This window comes from Carcharodon carcharias, chromosome 8 (genome assembly GCF_017639515.1).
Source record: "Carcharodon carcharias isolate sCarCar2 chromosome 8, sCarCar2.pri, whole genome shotgun sequence".
Lineage (NCBI taxonomy): Eukaryota > Metazoa > Chordata > Chondrichthyes > Lamniformes > Lamnidae > Carcharodon > Carcharodon carcharias.
This window is the reverse complement of record NC_054474.1, coordinates 138,411,598-138,432,653: the sequence shown is the minus strand read 5'-3', so window position 1 is coordinate 138,432,653 and position 21,056 is coordinate 138,411,598. Positions and strand designations below refer to the sequence as shown.

Sequence of the window (21,056 nt, the reverse complement as noted above, 5' to 3'; positions counted from 1 at the left end):
TGAGACAGCGTCCTTTTAACTAATTATCTTTAGAATGTCTTTTTGGTTCATATATGGTTTTCAGATCCTTTGTTTCACAAAGGAGTACAAATCAATCAAAGCATGCATTTAAATCCCAATTGTAGTGTTTCACAGCGCAAGGAAGAGGATGTTAGACGCAAAATCAAAGCTGTGTACACAGCAGCTGCATAAATAGTTCTTGTAAATGAAACAAGATGGAAAATGTGTTCATGATTATGAAAGAAAAGCAGAAGCAATTTCATCCAGGCTAAGTGAAGAATCCAGGGAGGTGGAGAGCATTGATGGTTCTGTTACACTTCACTGACAGCTCTGCACATACACTGAAAGCCAAAACGTTGCTACAGCATCAAACAGCAAAAAAAAAGGCAAATCAACTAAAACATCACAGCTGTAGAGCAAAATTGTTCAAAGCATCTGTACAAAGTAAGAATCAACGCAACAGCACCAAATGTGATAGTCTTCAAACATTCTGATAACAAATCATTAAAAAAGACTGTCTTTTAGTAAGTAGAATGCAGGAATTCTTGACAGGAAGGCTTCAATGAATTACTGACAAATGACAGGAGAAAACAGAATAAAAAAAAACTGTTTAATTTAAAGCCCATAGATATTTGTACAATTTACTCATTTAAGCATTGTGTTGATGGATGATATAATAATGTAATTGGAAATTATTTTAAAATAGAGTTCTAGTGGGGTCTGTGTCTCTATGTGTGTCTGTGCATGTCTTAATTGGATTTAAACCAGCTAGTCTGGGTGCTTTGATGTATAGTACTGTTGAGATGTTAATTAGATTAATGTAAAGAGGGTAGAAGGTAAAGTGTAAATTTGCATCTGTTGAAAGAAACCATTCAAGACTGCGGGTGAATCTTATACCTAGCTAGAAGACGCCAAGCTTTTTTTTTCAGCTTACTAATAAAATTGTGGGATGATAGGATGTTATTGTTAGGAGAAGTGAAGTTAAAAGCTTGGTGATACAATGGAAAATTTATATTCAAAGAGAAATATATATATATTATATATATAAGTTTTACAGTTGCCTTAACGGGGGTGTAATTGAGTCAGGTTAATTAGGGGAGTTTTGCAGTTATTATAGTAGTAATTTTGTAGACATATGTGTTTACAATCTTTATTGAATTAATAAATGTTTAATTTAGTTTTATAAAAAGCATTTTGAGACACAGTGGTCTTATTACTACTGAATTCAAAACCTGCATCTAGAAACATATAAATCGCAAAAGTGAGTTGTTTCAAGTTTCCCTCTGGGATTTGAATAATTCAGCCTTTACCATTGGCTGTGTCATTATAGAAAGATTTGGTGAGATAATACCTTGACTCTTAAAGCTAGTTACAGAATAAAAACCCCAGAATATTTGTTTATCCTCAACATCTTTTCTATTCAACTCTAACCTGCTCTCTGCCACTACCATCAATCACAACCCTCCCTCACCAAACAAATGAGCATAGGTTCCAAACTGCCATGTTATGCAGCTGAATTCAATCTTTTGTTAAAGAGAAAGAGTTAAATGTTAACGCAGGACCTTTTTGAAAGCCTACTCCAATACTTCTATATATCTGAATGGCCACTCAAACTGAATCAACTGTGTAGTCTGGATAAAGGCCTTTCCAGTGGCAGAATGCATCTAGGTACAGGCTACAGGCCAAGGGCATGGCTAAGCTGCTGAACTATACATTTTAAATAAGGTCACATCACCAGCACTGCAGAATCAAATCTTCTTCACTGCGGTGTTATTGGTTTGTTAATTGCATTGTCAGGATATACAGGTGCAGGACATTGTTTAATTAAATACTTTGAGCATATATAAATAGGGGACAGCTGGGGTACTGAGGTTGAGGAGAATTATGAGACTGAACAAAGTCAATAAACTCTCTCAGTAAAGGAAAGCTTTGTGTCTTGGTTTTGACTTCACCAACTGCCTTGGATTCTATTAACATGCAGGATCATTAGACAGAACTGGGACTTTTACTCTTAACAACTATGCCTTATGTTCTGTGCAGTTGTGTCTCCTGCTTGACACAACTGCCCCACTCTGCAGAGAATTGCCTATTGCTGGTTGATGGCGCACCAGAGAAATCTATTTGATGAAGCAAGAAAGGTGGCAGAGGAGAGTCCTAAAAGGGGCAAAAATAGAAGTGGAAATATTTATAAGTGAGGTTTAAGAAAACAAAGTGCAGTCTCTGTGCTTGTCAATAGTCTTCTGAAAACAAAAAAAAGTTGAACCTGGAGAAAAATCACTAGTCAATTAGATGTAAAAAGGAAATAAGTGCAGAGTCTGTTAAAAAAAAATACAGTAATACCTGTGACTGCTATGGTATTTATTGGCTGTGAATGTCGTCCCTCTGCAATGCCAACCAAGGAAATATCATACTCAGTACCATCGGGGAGGCCCGTGATGCTAGTTGTTCGTAGGTCACCCGATACTGTATAGTCCAGAGGAGCAAATTCCTTTCTGGAATCCCTAATTCTAATATTAAAGTTATCAAAGTCACTCTCATCTGTTGTCCAAGAAAGTGTGAAGCCATCTGAGGTAGCATTGGAAACTGCTAAGTTGTCCACTTCAGGTTCGGCCTCTGAGGGAGAAACAAGTTATGTAAGTTTCTGCTTTCCTTTATGCCTTTCAATTATAAGTAATAACTTTTCTTATTAACGTTAATTTCTCGAGAAACAAAAGTTGCTCTCACAGGACAGTAAGGACGATGGATAATGAAAGCAAACAGTTTTCCAACTTGAATGACTTAATCACATATCAGTGTATTTTCCAAAATTTGTAGAACAATTTTATTGGAATATCTATTGGTTCTGTTAACAATCTGGAATCATGAAAAAAAAACCCAGCCATAAACCTACAAGTTAAGTCAGTTATTAATTGATTATGTGGCATTTCTAAAGGAAGAAACACTCCTTAATGGCTGTTAATGCCACCTCTCTGCTGTGGATGAATCTGGGTTGCTGACAGTTCAGCCAACCCTGATTCTTTCCAGCACTAAGGATCTCAGTCCACTTTGTTTCAGAAAGAGTGTAGGGCTTATTGAAAATGGTAATCAACCCAAGCGACAGGGTAAAGGGAAGATGAGACACATACGAGCAATGGAAAATTAACAACGACAAAAAGGCAAGGATATTCATTAGATTTCGTACAAGCATTGATTGAACTTCATCATAAGAATGTTGTATGCACGAAGTATCAATTCTAAAGAAAGCATCAAGCAGTGCTTCAGACATACAAAATAAATAATTTGGTTATTGAAAACAAGAGGGATCACAAAGGAATATTTAAGTGTAATCATAAGCAATTATATTGTTCCAGTAAAAAAAAAAATGAATGCTGGAAGAACATAGTGATTAGTTTGTCCACAACTAGGTAATAGGTTTCAGTATTCACAAGAAAATAAACACAGCACGTTGGACACACTGTCAGTCAGCATTTTCCATATGAAACCCTTGTTTCACGGATTAAGTCCAGTACATTCTAAGGAGACAGGTAAAAAGGTTAGACACAGTCTGACAACAGTTAAAAGCCACGATTCTGATTGAAAGCAATGTTTCAGGAGAAGACCGTAACAATGATTGAGCAATTCGAAAAGGCCATGCATAAACATAAAGGTTGCATTTTCAGGAGGCCTTCAATGTAGTTCAGATCATTCCCCTCATCATGACACAAGTCGTAATTGCAAAGTTATCTATTAATGTTCATTTGGTTTATTGCCTACTAGGAGACAAATTTTTTTTTGTTATTCTCATCAAGATGAGGAATCATGGGAAATTGAACATTTTTTTTCCACTTTAGGTGTGTCAGCTTCAAGCACATTCAGGGAGGAATGATACTCAAAGGCAGAGTGCAGCTTCCCCTATTTTGCTATTAACTCCATCCTCAGAATATTTGTACAGTGCCAATGTGTCACTTTCCATTTTCAGACCACCTAGGCTTCATTTGCGCTAAATTAAGGATAGATGGTGTGAGCTCATGTCCATTAGCAACTGGATTCAGGTTCCCAAAAGTCAATTCACACATTAATGTCTTATTAAAACTGTTTCATTTATTTTTGAATTGCATTATTTTCACTCATAAAAAGCTGCATAATGGTGTGGTATTCCATTATTTGAATACAAATTGATAATAGCCATTTGAACTGAAATCTAGGCTTGTTCCACATCAAGTGCAGTGTGGGAAGTGAAGAGCTTAAACACAAGTGGGTAAATTCAATCTACGTCAGCAATTTGAAACAGGCTCGGAGCGAATTGCTGAGTTTTCACTGCCCCTGATCTTCTTTCCACTGATGTTCACAGAACGATAGTTCAAACTCTTTGCGAAGACTTGCTCCCGAGTCTCCCTGCTGCTTTTACTTGGTTCGAAATTAAACATCTGGCTAATATTTTCAAACCAATGGAAAATAAAAACTGGCTCAGTGAAAAGTCATCTGCTGATTCGCCACAAGTTCATTTTGCACTGCTGGTGTAGAACAATTCCTCACCCCCATCAACTTTGAAGATATTTCACAATGTTAATTTTTTAAAAATCAAATTTTAATGTCATTTTACTTTGCAATTGATATAATCCAAAATGAGTGTTTCATCCATGAGCCCTTTCCCTAAAGACTTATTTAAATTGATTAATTCTGAAAAAAACACAGTACAAACAACCATTAATGTAAAGATGTTCGAGAATGCTCTGAGTCTGAATAAAGTTTGCAGTGAGTTAATGTGTTACTTTGAAAGAGAAACAAAATTTCTTGTCAATAAAGACATACACAAACAAGCAACGGAGACCTCAATTGATTAAAAATACCTGTTGCCGTCTTAGTATATAGGGGCTTAGAGCGCTTGTCACTGGCTACACCATAGACATTAATATCATAACCAATCCCAGTGATCAGGCCTGTGATGTTAATGGAGTGACGATCTCCTGACACTCTGTGTTCCATTGGTTCCAACAACCTGCCAGAATCTCTAACCACTATAACAAAACTTTCATAGGCCCCATCCGTTGCGTTCCATGAGATTTTGAATCCGTAGGAGTTTATGTGTGAAACCACTAGGTTTTCCATTTTGGGCTTTTCCTCTGGAGAAACAGGGAATTATTTTAGGAAGAACATTATAAATGAAAGACAGCTGTCATATTCATGCTTTGTCTAAAGTTCTTATCAAACAGTACCTGGCTATGACTTCACAACTATTGACTTAAATTTATGAACTTATTTAGCACTCACACTTCACTGGTTCGCAGACATGGCCATTGGCCATGTACTAAATGCCTAAAACAAAAAGAAACTAGTCAACATTAAATGTAAGGATTCCGAAAAACGTTTTATGATGTTAGGGAGGTCATTACTGAAGCAGCACCTTTTCGGCTCAATGAAAAGGGAATGTTTTGAACAAGATACTTGGGCTCTCCACAGATGCTGTATCACTGAGATATACGTACCCTCAATGCCCTGAGTTAGCTGATTTCAGCCAGGCCCACAAATGGGTAGTACAATTGGTCTTAAGTGTTCCTAGACTAGGAGGAGATAAACAAAATAATCAGCAACAGCTCCCACTCTATTTCTATCTAGTGAAAGTGTGGACATAAGAGGATAGGATTGGACTTGCAAATGGTGTCTCCCAAAGTCAGCCAGCCAACACCACTTCGGTACACACATGACAAATGGTCATGTTAAGGGACTGTCAAAGCTCATGGGATCATATGTCAACATGAGGCACTTTATTTAGGAGAGGCAAGGGTGAGAAACAAAAATATCTCAAATGGCTCATGATCATGCATGACCTGATATATAAGCGAATAGGAAAATATTGTACTGAAACTAAAAGGTGCATGAACTCTCAGCAACAGATTCAACTTGAGCTTTGTATCAGGATAATTACATCAACAAGATTCTGGTATGGAGTTGTGACAAGTTAAGTCCTCATTTAAAAATTGCAAGCTGATTTCAGCTGGAGGCCAGTGGAATATTCTCAAGAGTGAAACACAATTCTGTTCTGCTACTTAATCACAAAGTAATAATAGGAAATTTGTCACACCCTAAGCAATTCCATTCTATTATAACTACTATAAATGGTTATCATTAAATCTTGCATGCAGAAGGTGATTACTAAGTTATTGGCAGGCTTATGGAAGATAAAGGATACATAGCAATTTGTGCAACTTAAAGTATTTCCACAGAGTATTCCATAACACATGCAAAGGTATGACATTAAAGGACAGTAAGTGTTGCATGCTATTTCTTTTCATCTGTCATAAGTGTCTAACAAGAAGGCTGAAGAAAGTTCATTTTCATTAGCCTAATTATTTCCTCTTCCCCTACATGTCTTCTTACAGTTCTTTCAGAGATAGTACAGGCACAGTGAGCCAAATGCCTTCTTCTGTGCTCTAGGATTCTATGATCTAACTGCTCATTATCTCCCTTGAGTGGCATGCCTTGATTAACCCAAATTTTCCAATGTTGAATGGCCCATCTGGTCAATGGAGTTAAGAGAGTTTAAAACATCTATTTTTGCCATACATGGAATATTCTGCTTAGTATATTAATCAAGTGCTGATGAAGATCATTTCACATTATAGTACACAATTTGAACTATCATCTTTCATCAGAATGTCACTGCATAGCCAGAGGCGCATGAAGAGAGAGCCCATGAATTATCGCACAGGGCAACTTCTCTACTTCTCACATGCAGTGAGATCCAAATGCCAGTTTAATGTAAGCAATATCTATTTAGATGTAAGTTTTCAAAAGGTCCCAACTTCAGACCCTTTTCCCCCACTCATTCCAATGACAAATGAGTTAGAATGTAAGTTTATTCCAGAAGGATACTAGAATAAAATGCTTTGGAATCCCTAGCAATGTCCATCTGTGTACTTATTTAATGAACTAAAAATCAGCTTCCATATTCAAAATTAAATGCAATAATTTGGTGTTACCAAACCTCAACTTGAAAGGCTGCAAATGTGAAACTTGAAAGGCAATTAAGAAAAGCATAGGGATAGATTTTAATCTTTGTGTTGATGGTATAAAGCAGGTAATAGTGAGTTGGCAGTCTTATATCTCCCTCGATTTTTGTGTGAGCTTGTGTTACGCTATCACATGCTTCACATTATTATACAAATCAAAATCTACACCATAGTCTGATCATTGTAAAACTGTTCTAGATTCTTCCATGATATGATTTTATCTTTATTGTGGGTGAAACTGGTTTAAGCTAGCTGTGTGAGACAGGCTCATGGCAAACTGGCAGGTGATTTTTCATCATGTCCTTACAGAACACTAGTTTAAACACCTTTTGGAGGATCTTCCCCAGTCTCACTGTTGCTTGTACTTGGTTTGAAATTAAAAATCTTGACAATATTTTCCAAGTCAATGGAAAATAAAAACTGGCACAGCTTATACCAGGCTTTTGATTTGGTACAAGCATGTTTCACATTGCTGGCGTAGACTAGTTTCACCCCCATTATCTTTAATAGACTTACTTCGGCTTGCCTTCTTAAGTGCAATTTTGGTTAAATGTCAAATTTTCAATTCATATGAAGTAACAGCACTATATAATAAAAACACTGGCGCCATAATTTTTTTCACTGATCTTTCCATAAGACTTTTAAACTTTGGAACTACATCAAAAACAACAGATCCACCATTTGCAAAGTGGTTCATCTCTGGGCACTTTTGCTTTAGATCTACTCAGGTAGAAATGAGCAGCTGGAATTGGGGTTGCCAACTGTGATTAAATGTATTCCAGGAGGTTTCATCACATGACTTGACCCCATGGTCCGGCCATTAGTTGGCCAACACATCCTCCTTGTGAAGCACTGCCTTCCTACGCCAATTGGAAAGCAAAAAAGATACATTACCCAATTAGATAGCGCTTGGCCATCAGCTAAATAACCTCCCCAACCCCCCACCCATTTTCAATATTTTTATCTGGTAACAAGAAATGTTCAAGGAAAATGACTGAAAGGTATATTTTTTAATGTCCTGATGATTTTTTTCCAGGGTTGCACATAGCAGTGCCCTGGAGATTGATCTTCAATTCCTGGAGACTCCAGGCCTATCCTGGAGAGTTGACAACATCTCCTGGAGTATCCTCAGAGGTTCTCCTGTGATTTGTGGAATTCCCAGTGAAATGGCTAAAACTGACCACTTGCACTCATTTCCTGGTGTTCTTTTGATCTACGGCCACATAGTTTTAGCAGGAGATTGGGAGAATCCTGCAGAAATTTGGGGCATACCCATTTTTCAAGAAGGCAAAGCATGCACATTCTAAGTGAGGGAACTGCTGACTATTTGGCCATGTTAATAACCGCAGAGTTTCTGCAGCTAGATGGGTCTATTATATAAGTGGGCAATTAACACAGTTGTTCATTTACCACAGGAATACACACTATGGTAACTGCAGAAAGTCAATGGCACTACAACAACTACATAAATATATGCAGGCAGTACAGTTACAGTTCCAAAAAGTAAAATGATTCACTTTCACCACTTTGTTAGAATTATTTAATCTTAATGTAACATTTTTTAACCAAACAGCACTGAATTTTAATTTACTTTCCTGGAAAATTTTTAGTTATCCTTGGAAATAGTTTTACATAGTCAGATAGCTGATATTTGCTTAAAAACATCAATGAGTTTTAATTGTGCAATGGGTCAATGATACTACAACTTTGGTGCCCCTGTGCATTTGAAAGGATTTTACATCAATGCAAAGTAGTGTAAATTAACCTATTAGATAATTAATTTAGTAGAGCGGAAGATTTCCTGAGTGTTTGCTCTGAATTGTGATGAGCAGCATGTGCTCCTACCCATCTGATTCTAAGATACGGGCTGTGCTTAGGTATTCCAGTGCACTTGAGCACAAACCCACGAAAATCTCCCCTTATAACTCAAGTGTCAACTCAACCTGATTGTGGAACATGTTAGAGTCAGAAAACAGGAGTCAGATAGCACTTGGGTTTCAAATTGGAGTCAGATAGCACTTGGGTTTCAAATTGCAGTCTGATATAAAGTCACATATAAAAATGGCCAACTGGATTTTTATTTTAAAAAAAATATATATTTTTCATTTAAGTAGATGTGGTAAAGCTGAATATTTGGAAGGCATAACACAGAACTCATTAGTTATTGTGCACAGAGTGACCTGAAGATGGCAATGGAATTTGGGGCTATTGGCATGGCATAGCATGTACTGGTCTGGTACTTGGACTGTGACTGACCCTGCCAAGTTTGATTGATTTGGTCGTGTTTTCTCTTTGCATCCTGTCACTGTCAACGCTATTGTCTATCTGTGCTCTACTACTGCTTACAAAGTAAAGGTGCATCTAATGCAACCTATCCTACACCATTGGGTTGAAGAAGTTTCTAAGTCGATAAGGTAGACTTGAGGGAATGAAAAGAAAGAAATATGAACACTAATAAAGAAAACATGCTAAAAAAAGAGTAGGGCCTCTTTCCAAATGCATTCGGAGATATTAGTATGGTAGTTAGCCACATCATTACAACTAGAAACAGTTGTATTTTATTTTAAAAAGGAAAATTATCCAAGCAGTATTATAAATGAACCATGAAAGCAGGTGTATTTTTATGCTTTCTGCAAGCGGTAATACCTGTAGCAGTGGCAGCAGTAAGAGGTTGTGTGCGCCAGCCTTGAATTACGCCAGTAACATTAATTTGGTATCCAGTGCCTTCTACTAGACCTGAGATGTCAGTAGTTCGTGTTTTGCCTGAAAGAACTTGTTGTATTGGATCAAGCGAGCTGTCAAAATCTCTAACATCTATGATAAAATAATCAAATGCCTCATCTTCTGCTGTCCAAGAGAGCGTGAAGCCTTCTGAGGTAATACCTGAAACAACTAGGTTGCCAAGTTCAGCTTCTTCTTCTAAGGGAAGGAAGGTTCATGGAAATACTTATTTTAGTCACACCTGTTCTGTCAAAATACCATTTCAGAGCAAATGTTCCTACTTGGTAAAATCTGAAGTATATTTCCAACATGGAGTTTGTAATAATTAACACAAAATACATGCACACAAACTAATCAGCAACAGTGATACACTATAGTAAAGTTACTGTCCCCCCAGAAAAGAAACTACTTAATTACCAATAGTCAAGTGGACAAAATAAACAACTTTGTTAAATTTGTTAACAATTAATGGTGAAAAGTTTTAATCTTAATAGATGCTAAACAGAATGACTGACAAAAAGGCAAAACATCTCAATCTCTTTTGCAACAAACAGAAGGAAATGGTTAAACTAAAAAGAAAACTATAAATACAAATATGTACTGGGTGAGGGGTGTTCATTTGTTTGCCAGCTGCCTGAGCCACATAATATATAAAAGATGTCTGGATTGCTAAGGCAATAAAACTGAGTTAGCTGCTTAACAGAAGCTCAAGAATCTGTTTTTAACTGATGCCTTGTTATTTTCAGTGAAGCGTAATTTATCTGCTCTGTGTTTCTAAATAATACACAACTAGTAGCTAAGCAACAGTGAAGTACTATTCAGTAGCGAAAATAGGCCAGGAAATTCTGAAACAAGAGTTTGACTCTAGAACTTCATCCCAAGTGCTCTGTTGCTGCCAGTCTTTTGCTCCTCTTCATGGCCTCCCAAATCTAGCCTGAAATCCAGGACTCTCAAATACATTCCTCGTTACCAGAGTTCAAAATCTCAGGAGAATTTTTTTTTGAAGTGTTTAATCATTTATTTTTTTTAAAACAGAGTTTTAGCTTCTTCTATGTTACCGGGGAGATTTAAAAAATGTTTTATCTTCAACATAAAATACAGTACAAGCTCCCCACTATTCAAAGAGGTTGAATACACCCTCAAAGAAAGCTTTAACACTGCATTAACTTTACCATTAGAGAATAATTATCTTAAAACATAGATTGAGCTACTTATTGTGACTTGGGTTTGACACCATGCTGACCTCACTGAGGTCCAGCCTGAGAATGCTTTGCTTTATTTGCTACTGTGGTGTAAATGTGCTCACTAGACCTTATTGCAATCTGAGCAGCAAATTATAGATATTGTTTCAAGCAAAGTGTAGTTGCTTTTAAAATGCTGCTTGACATTTATTTCAGAGGCAACAACACATTCTGATGCAGAGCTACATTCAAAATGTTAAGCCCCATCTTTCTCTTTCAAATGCTGGCCCACTGATGTGCAGTTTTTCTGATTTCTGGCATTTGCAATTTTTTCCCCGTTATGTGCCCATTAGATTTGAATTTGCTGCGCCGCGAAAGGGTTGTAAAACTCAATTCAAAAAATGTGTTCTGTTTGTGTGGCATTAATAAAAAATTATACGGCTCCCTCATCACTTCTCATGACAGTAATTCATGTTAAGCTGATAACCTTTTATTGCCTCCAGCAATATGCACCACACAAAAAGATCAGCCATGCTACATAACACTACCATGAGCACTATAAAACAAATACATTTCTGTAACTAGAAATTGAAATGCAATAATTGCAATATCAAGCTGAGTTTGTACAAGCAAGTCTCAATAAAGGTCTGCCAATTAAACAAGATCATTACACTGCAAATAACTGTAAGAAGACAAAATTCAAATGGAGCTACATTTTGAACTTGCATTATTGTTTAAAGTTGTGACCACCACTTCTTCCAGTTAGATAGCAAGTGGGTGCATCAATTGAACAAATTTGGGGTTCTGATTTTTTGACTGTACAATGCTAGTGCCATTTCAGCAGTCAATTCCATCAAATACTGTTGCAGATTTTACTGAAATGTGTTTAAAAGGAAAAGGTTCAATTGTAACACTTTCTAAAGACAAAATAATAAGTAACAATAATTGAAATTGGATTTCTTAATAAATGCAGGTGATGCACTTCAATTTTGAATGAAATCTTTTTTTAAATACCAAGCATTGTTACTTTTAGTCTGCAGTAATTTGTTTTCACACTTCCTGGGTAACTTCAGCCATCATTCTCTGAGATTTACACTGGAGTTCCGATATGATCTTGGCACTTATCAAAACAGCTGGGCAGTGTTAGCCTCACATGTGGAAAACCCCAGCATTTCATCTGCTTACAGTTATTATTCCAAGCTGGAAGCAAAAATTCAATAAATAAAAAAATCCTTTGCTCAGCAGATCTTCAGTCATAAGATTTAAAAACTCAGCCGATAACCTACATTTACATTAGAGGCCTTTTGAAGGTCAAGTGCAAAAATTGAAGCTGAAATGGTTTTCATATCAAATGCAGTGGCCTTCCCTGATGACACTAATGCAGACAAAGGCTCTATCAGCAAAGTCATTGGAAACGGTATTTTGTGTGATTCCTTAGTTAATATTATACGAAAGCTCTACCATATTTTAATTTAGACAAAGCATGCCTGATTACTGAGCAGGCCTTGAAACAATGATACAGACACACTATTATTGATATGTGCCCCACACAAAACTACAGACTCACTGCAAATTGTACATGTTATGCAGAACATGCTATGGCGGCATTAGTGCAAGAAACCCCTTAAACATAAAAGCATTTTGGATGTTTTGTGCAAAACTGAAGATTACGGGATCGAATTTGCTGGGAAAATAATGGGTTCCATGGGCTGCCATTATTCAAGTGAAAGTTGTCCAACAATTTGTGGTGAGGAAGTGATACTCTTGAGAGTTGCGAATCACCATAAATTGCTGGACGACTTGTGCTGCATTGCCGTTAACCTTGTGAAAACAGCAGTTTGTACTTAATCTCCCTGTGAGTTTTGAGAAATTGTAGCATTTGTGCTGCAATATGAAATAACATCCAGCAGAGAAAGTCAGGGCTGGTACTCTTTATGAAATAACATCCAGCAGAGAAAGTCAGGGCTGGTACTCAACCGTGCAAGGCCACTTTAAACAACAAAATTTATGTTCCCGTGATAACCCTCAAACTATCTGGCCCAGAAAGGGAATAATTGAAAATGTGGAGTATAATTTTTTTAAAAAAACTTTTCCTTTCTGTCTTCCCTTAGTTTAATCTATATTCCCCTCTCTTTATTTCTCTTTCCGTACCTGATTTGACTTCAATTCACCAGAGTTCCTTCTCTATCTTTCTTGTTCCTTTCTCAATCCATTAAATCTCATTGATACAGGGGACAGACTTTTGGTTGCAATGGTTGCAACATTACCAGCTCGCGCCACCAGCAATTTGGGGCACAACAGTTTATTTGAGCTGAAACAGGAAGGAAAAAGCCAAACTAATGGGGTAGGCTTTGAGAAGCCCCAGTCCAGCAAATTCTGAGCCTTTATAGCAAGCCACAAATCATCAAAAACATCCAAAGATGCAAACTATAAATGATGGTGAGAACATTGTTATGTATTAGATCAACAGTAGAGGTTTTTTTTTCCTTACTTGTTGCACTAATAGCATAAAAAGAACCTGTTAGTAAATTGGAAAGAAATAGAGTATTGCCGAAAAGAGGGACACGCTATTGAAGCTTTTTTGTCTTGCACTCATCAGGACAGCTATGCAAGATAAATCAACAGGAAAGGGGAACAACAATTTATACTGCAAGAGATGGGTGCTGGCTGGTTGGCAAGTGGACTCTGATTGGTAGAGGCATTGCCAAGGAGAATGCAGCCGAGAACAGTTAACTGTTAACTGCCAAGCTTTTGTTTCAAATTCAAACCAGGCCGGTCGACTCTGGTCAAGGCATTGCCATGGGGAATGAACCAAGGAATGACTGTCCCCCAAGCTTTTGTTTAGTTGGAAAAGGTGTTATGCGTGGACAGGCTCATGTCTGAAAGAAATACTGTAATTAAAATGAGACAAAAAGTGCCAAATTCTGACAATTTTTCGCGTGACGTTGTTGTATAAAAATTCAGACAAAAAGGGTTTTATGATAAAATGCCAATACCTGTCAATACAACTGTAGATGCAGGATTTGTGCGTCGGCCATTGACAATACCATAGAAATAAATCACATAATTAGTGCCAGCTAAGAGATTGGAGAGTTGGGTGGTTTGCGTGTTGCCCGGTGCCGTGTACTCCTGTGGCTCTGTGAACCTGTCAGAATCTATAAGTTCTATAACAAAGCTTTCAAATGCCTCGTCCTTTCCCGTCCAAGAGAGGCTGAAACTGTTTGAGGTAATGTCTGAAACCACTAGGTTGCCCACTTCAGGTTCTGCCTCTATAGGGATTGTTTTGGAAATAAAACTTCAGCACTTTTAAAGCAACACAACAAAAGAGTACAGATTAGCTCAGAATCAAGTGACACAGTCTAAAACTCAGATGATGCTTGTCACACTCCTACTAACAAAATCAGATGTCGCTACACTGTCCTGCTATTGTCTGGTGGTGCAGTGTTACTTAGGCTGTGATATGAAACTTCAATTTAAGAAGTAACTATGCAATTTGATAAATCTCCATCCTCTACTCAAACTTGTTGACATAACCTTATTGTCATATTGTTCAAAACCATTAGGGATTAACTTTGTGGTTCAGAAAATATCTTTAATATGTTGTTTTAATGATAACTTTCAAGGATATACCTGGTTTCACTTGACATACAGAATTGGAAGACACATTACAATGTGCTAAATGCACAATGTGCTTGCACTGCTCAGCTGGATAATTAGAATTTTGTTTAATTTCTGAAAATTAAATAACTGCACAACATTTTGCCTATGACTTCTCCTTAACAAGGAATATATGACTTTATAGTTGCACTGATGATTTTATTGCCAACAAACACATATTTCAATATACTTATTGGTTGTTAAATGAAAGCTTGAGCTATAGAAGCATAATGTTTTTTCTCTAATTACAAAGGACATTCAGAGTTATAAATAATAATCTTGCAAAAAATATGCACATTAATTTTTGGCAAACAATAAAGAAACGGTATACATTCACATAATAACTAGTATATGGAATAGATTTTTGCAGAAGTTATTATAGCACACTGCTCTCTGTGTTAAATCAGAATGATAAAGTCTTTGTATTGGCATTTTTTTTCCCCAAAATGAAACGTTATTTATTGAAATTATTGAGTAGTTTGCTCATCCATCATATTTGGAACACGAGTAAGAGCAATTGGTAACTCTGAACCATCATTTAAGATTAGTAAGAGCACATCCAGATTACAATTAAAATACGTATTACATTTCATTACAGATCAATAAGCAGGTGTGTTATAAAAACTGATTGTAAAACAAAACGTAGAATCAAATGACAGCTCGAAAACTCCAGCTGCAACACAAATACCTGTTGTAGCAACTGCACTAAGCGTTTGCACGTGCTGTCCTTGATAAAGGCCAGAGAGATAAATGACATAATCAGTGCTGGCTATGAGCTTTGAGATGCCAATAGAGCGACGGTTGCCTGACACAATGTGCTCCGAAGTTTCAAAGATCCTGTTAGGATCTGTAACGTCTACTACAAAGCTTTCAAAGGTGCCATTTGCTGTCCAAGAGACAGTGAAACCATCTGAGGTAACATTGGAAATCATTAGGTTGCTAAGTTTGGGTTCAGTCACTGAGGAAAGGAAATAATTAGATGAAAGAAAATATTCAGTACACCAGAAATCAATAACTCTTCCCAACATGCAACCTACAAGTTTCAGCAATTAACTGGATTGTATCGCTTAACACACCCAATATTAAATCACCAATATTTGGAGCTACTGATCAAATCTCTTGTGCTCAAAATAAAAAATCTTAAAACATTACAAGTTTCTGTACTCAATAAAACTTAACTGTTAACGACAAGCAGAAGAGACTTGAGCTCTTTGAAAGCTGTAACATTGCGACCAATGAATAGTGCCAGAGTATAGATATGATTCCTGGGTGGGCTAAAGTTCAATGGAAGATAAATAATGGCAAGAAAAACACTAACATTACAATCCTGTTTTCTCATTTTGTGAAAGTAAATCATGGCACACAAGTGTAAAATGCTTTAAAAAAGGAAGCAATTTGCTATCAATTCATTCAGATTTATATATTTTCTCAGTGTTAAAGTCAATATCATGGCTTTTTGAGACAGGCTAATACTGTAATCAGAATCAACATAATAATTTCAAACTTTAGCATTTGAGAGCCTTGACAATATGGACAAACTATTTATATCTTTTAAATGTAAATATTTAACAAAAACATACCAGTTCATACTAGTAAAAGTTTCAATATTTTTACTGTTAAGATCAGATATAAACTGAGAAATCACTGGATAGACAGGAATGTATATTCATAGGAGATTCTGTTGTTCACTATTTTAGCAGAGCTCTTCGTTAAGGCTTATGTTAAAACAATGGACAAATGCTTATCATATGAACATGTTAAGGATTCATCTGTTGATATCTCCAACAGAAATATCTAGGCTGCCATCCCTAATGAGCGGGAGTTGGTTGGATGTCAGCGTCAGATGTGAAATGCTGTCACCAAATGTGAAATACTGTCTTTCCAAAAATTAGTACTGTAGAATATAGAGCAAAGCAATATATTTTTTGTGTTTGTGAGCTGGTTTAAGATTTTATTACTTGGCATGAGTTGGTAGCTCACGAAGTTGCTCAAGTGTGTGGATTCTGGTGATTATTTAACATTTTGTGGATTATTGCAGTGTGGCGGGGGTGGGGGAGGGGGGTGGAGGGAGGTTATTGGGTTTAATTTCCACAAGGGTGCTCCTCATCACCCACCATTATTTCAGTATAAGACAGAGACACCCTAGAGAAATAGTAGTCTATGCCATTATTCCAGGATTTCTACAGATCATCTAAAGTTACAGTGGATGATTAGGAAAGCTTATCCAAATTCTATCCCTACATCTGCTGGCTAGATCTAAATAATCAGTTTTCAATTTTAATACCATGGGACATATTTGTGACTAGAGTTCAATTTCTCCCCCCTTGATTGTGCCGATAAAGAAGGCATTCATTTTTTTTTCTAATTTTACATTAACTGATAAGGCTGGCCAAGAATCATGTGAGGCAATGGAAAATCCAGATATTCACGCATCCCTGAAATAATGCATGTCGATTCTCACCTATGAATTAAAACAGATAGGCTAGATTTTTATTCTTTATATTCTTTTAATTGCTACATTTCTTCCAACTTAGAGATATTCCATGGAAAGCAGTTTGGGCTTGTTCATATGTTGGTAATACCAAGTTAAAACAAGGGCTTTCCCCTGGCTCTGTTGGTTAAGGTATTGAGCAGCTGAGTTAAACACACCAGAGAAAGCCTGCAGTTCAACACTGATCAGTGCGTAAAGAGTTAGCTGATCTCACGGAGAGCCATGTAACAGACTTTACAAATGGCCCTGACACCCTGAGATTCAAAGGAAAGGTGGCCCATCATTCCTGCTCTTGATTGCTATCCAATGACTCCTCCGGAATTGTGTTGACATCCGGGGAGGCTAGAATCTGCTTGACTGTAATGTGTTAATGGTAAAATAGCTTTGTGCCCATTTTAGCCTGCTACTTGGTTGGACACCACAGGGTGACTGAAATAAATGGAATTAAGTCCCATTGATGGTCAATATTTTAGCTAAGGAAGATGGTGTGGAGGGAGGAAAAAAGCAGTAGTTGTCATCTGCAGCACATGGCTGGCTGCCGATATATTTGTTAAAGGACTGGAAAAAGACAAAATAATAATTAATTTCCACTAAGGTTCAGTGCAAAATAACATGATTTATGTGAGGAATCAAATAGGAGTGAAGCTTAGCATTGTACATATACATCATTACTGCTACCATTATTCATTCAAATTATGGGGCTCTGGTTACAAAAATAACAGCTTTTACAGTAATGTGATGTAACTCCATGTTATTAAAGCATCATTTCTAAGTGTATTCTATATATTGGATCCATCTTTGAACCATAGAGCTATTAACATTTCTTAACAAAGGTAACTCTTATTGGTTGTATATTGATGTATATGAATAAGGATTAAAAGTAAGTTTGGATTTAGCTTAAAGGAGGACTTTCTATGTTAATTTATAACACAAACATTTGCAAGCAGATATTACAATCGTATATCACAGTGACAACAATGTTTCTGCAGCCATGCATTTCTACAGTTTGCAATAACAGGCTTGCAAACTGTTCCACTTAGTGGTTTGACATTAATATCTATTTGACTCCATGATTAAAGGAAGCTAGAAAGAAGGATTAGATTTATGAAAATGTCAAAGTTGTCATTCAATAATAAATAGTTAGTAGATATTTGAGACATTGCATGTCATGACCTTAGTACTTTGAATAGTAGGTCCGATAAGTATTATAATAATTCTAAGTATTATAAATACAACATTAATAGTTAAATAGTTATTTTGACCTCATGAGTAGGGGTGCCACCTAGCAGATTTTGAATGGCCTCTTTAGAAATTTTGACCTGAAAAACCAGGTCAAATTTGTAAATTTTAAAATAAATCTCATGTCTCACTTTTGTATTTTGCTAAGTCAATGAACATTTAGATTTTCAACAATTTTCCAATGCAACAGAGGAATCTGAACTCAAATCATAATCCCACCTTCCTGTCTTTAGCAAAAGGTAGCAGCCCTACAAGTGAGATAGGTTATCAGAGTCCACAGGAAGAAAGGTAGGGGCAATGCCAAACTATTTGTAACAACGCAAAAAGGTGGTTTGTCATTTTCACACAGACTATCTCTTCAGGCAACAAATCTTCAGGAAAAAAAGGTCAATCTCATTAGTAAAGACCTCTCTGCTGATGCAGAATCTGATGCATTTCCTTAACAGTTGTGCAGAGAGATGTTTAATTGTTGCAATAAAAAAGCAAAATGCCATTTAAATTCATGCATTTTTAGGTCTGTCTAGAAACATTCCAACATTGCTGCAGCCAGTGAGACCATTTCCTGTAAATTCAAATGAAAGAATCAGTGAATGATTTGAGTGAGATGATAATGCCATTCTTCTTTTCAATGTGGGACCTGTAATAGAAGAAAGGTGACAACTGGAGGTACATTGTGCAATTAAAATATAAATGGTGCCACTGATGGACAGGCTGTTCTTTTCTGTGTGAAGAATAAGAAGGCGGAAAATAAATAAATCAAAATACCTGTTTGAGCTTCAGTGTACAGCGGCTTTGTTTGCTGACCGTGAATTATACCATAGACAGAAACCTCATAGGCAGTAGCAGAACGCAGATGTGGGATGTCTATGAAATACTGATCACCTGGTACTGTGTATGTTAATTGGTCATACAACCCATCAGAGTCTTTAATATCTATAACAAAGCTGTCATAGGGCTCATCAGCTGTCCAAGAGAGTTTGAAGCTGCCGGAGGTAACTTCCGAGACCATTAAATTTTCAAGTTCAGATTCTGGTGAGGTAATAAATGTTATAAAATATTAAATTATGAACCGCAAAACTACACAAGGTAAAGTTCTACAATCACTAACATGCTATTGTGCAGTCTGGAATATAATGATGAATTTGAAGGTGACAAGAATGGGTCTAAAGCAGATCACAAAATTTATAAAACTGGACATAAATATACATAAAGCACATGGAACATATATGCAATGAATTGTAAGCGAGAATCCAAAAGTGATCCAAATAATGAGGCAGCATTAGTATGGTATGGAGTGATGGTGAGAATGCAGCATAATTCCATTCAGTACCACTGTGATTAGAAAAAAAAATGGTCACCTGTAAAAGAATATATTGGAAGATTAAAAATTTGTTTTTATTAGCCACCCAGTATTACTTAAAAACGTCACAGCCAAACAAGCAATGATGAGATGCTAGTTTGTCACTAAGTGATAGAGAGCTTACTGCTATCTGCATCATTCATTGCTCTGCACAGGGAGACTTTATTAGAAATGGTGGTGCTATACTGCAAACTCTAAAACATGATATGGATCATTTTTTATCATATCCTGGAAATCCTTTTGAAATACTGAAATGAATTTAGTCAAAGAATAAGTCACGGTGGCTCTAATCTACAAAATAAGTGGGATAAAAAAGTTATCCTGGTGGCTCAGCTTCTAATAGCACTGCACTGAGCAATATAGTCTAGGAATGTATGTTAATTGATCTCTACCCGATTGACAGTAAAACACTCCTAACATGAATGGACTAGGGAGAGGAATGATTGGCTAGAATTTCCACTCCAGATTGCTGTTCAGTTTCCCCTCTGGTAGTCTATGCATGTGAGTATTATCAGGCTGAGATGGTTGATCAGTATAATTGCCCTCAGCACTCCTGGGTTGAGGAAAGAGGGAAATTGGCCTGAGGTCTTGTTTTGAAATCCTTTCAAATTATCTCTAATTGGGAATGCAGTTGCTTGGGTTTAGGAGCAGGCACAGTCAGGCCTAACTGCAATAATCCCCTTCTGTCAAATAACCAACGAAGCCCTCACTGTCTCAGGATCACACATGAAGAATTGCCACTGGAGGGCGTTGCTGTCCATACAACCAGACCCCAGTATGAGTCAGCACCTTCAGGAGTGAAGGAAAAAACTGGAGAGGAAATTTTAAAAGACAACAAATAGATATTGCTTAAGCAATATATTTCTTCACGTGTCATTTTCAGCTGTAATACATAAAGCATCCTGAGTATTTTCCGCACTTGAGATTGATATTAAGACCTGAAAGGGTCTGAAATAGTGAGGCTCTTGTCTTGAGACATAAAACCTCATTAGATAGAAGTAAGGTCACAAAATCAACTTTATTTGTGACTTGCTACTGACGTAGATTCCCATTTAATGAACCTGTATTCCTGGAATGGAGCTTTTCAAATTTACCCTGTAGGCATTCATGGCTGTGCTTCGAACAAGTACTTCTGAGTTTAGAAAGCTAGTTGCTGTACGTGATAATCTTTACATTTGTCTTTTAAGTTTCGATTCAAAAACAGACCCTGGATATGCACTAAAAATAATGTGCTCCATTTTGGAACTAAATTCCATGCAGTGGTACTAAGTCTAGTGCAGTGGTTATACCATTGGATGGCCTCAAGTAACTACATCAAGATTCATTGCGACCCTGTTCAAAACAAAGCTTCAATAAAATGCCATGCTGTAACATTTGAACAAATGGGACAGAAAACGTACAGTGATTACTGGCTGAAG

At 36.8% G+C, this 21,056-nt stretch overlaps 1 protein-coding gene across 4 annotated transcripts in view; it reads right to left on the bottom strand.

Annotated features, from left to right (window-relative positions):
* tnc (tenascin C) overlaps positions 1 to 21,056 on the bottom strand; it is a 108,793-nt gene that overhangs the window by 27,096 nt on the left and 60,641 nt on the right. For 3 of the 4 annotated variants that reach the window (XM_041194096.1, XM_041194097.1, XM_041194098.1), the window contains 2 exons: positions 19,044 to 19,307; positions 2,341 to 2,613 (listed from right to left, as the gene is read on the bottom strand). The exons of the other annotated variant lie outside the window; for it this stretch is intronic. In XM_041194096.1, the coding sequence (XP_041050030.1) occupies positions 2,341 to 2,613; positions 19,044 to 19,307 (537 nt within the window). The remainder of the gene's footprint in view (positions 1 to 2,340; positions 2,614 to 19,043; positions 19,308 to 21,056) is intronic. 4 annotated transcript variants of the gene reach the window in all.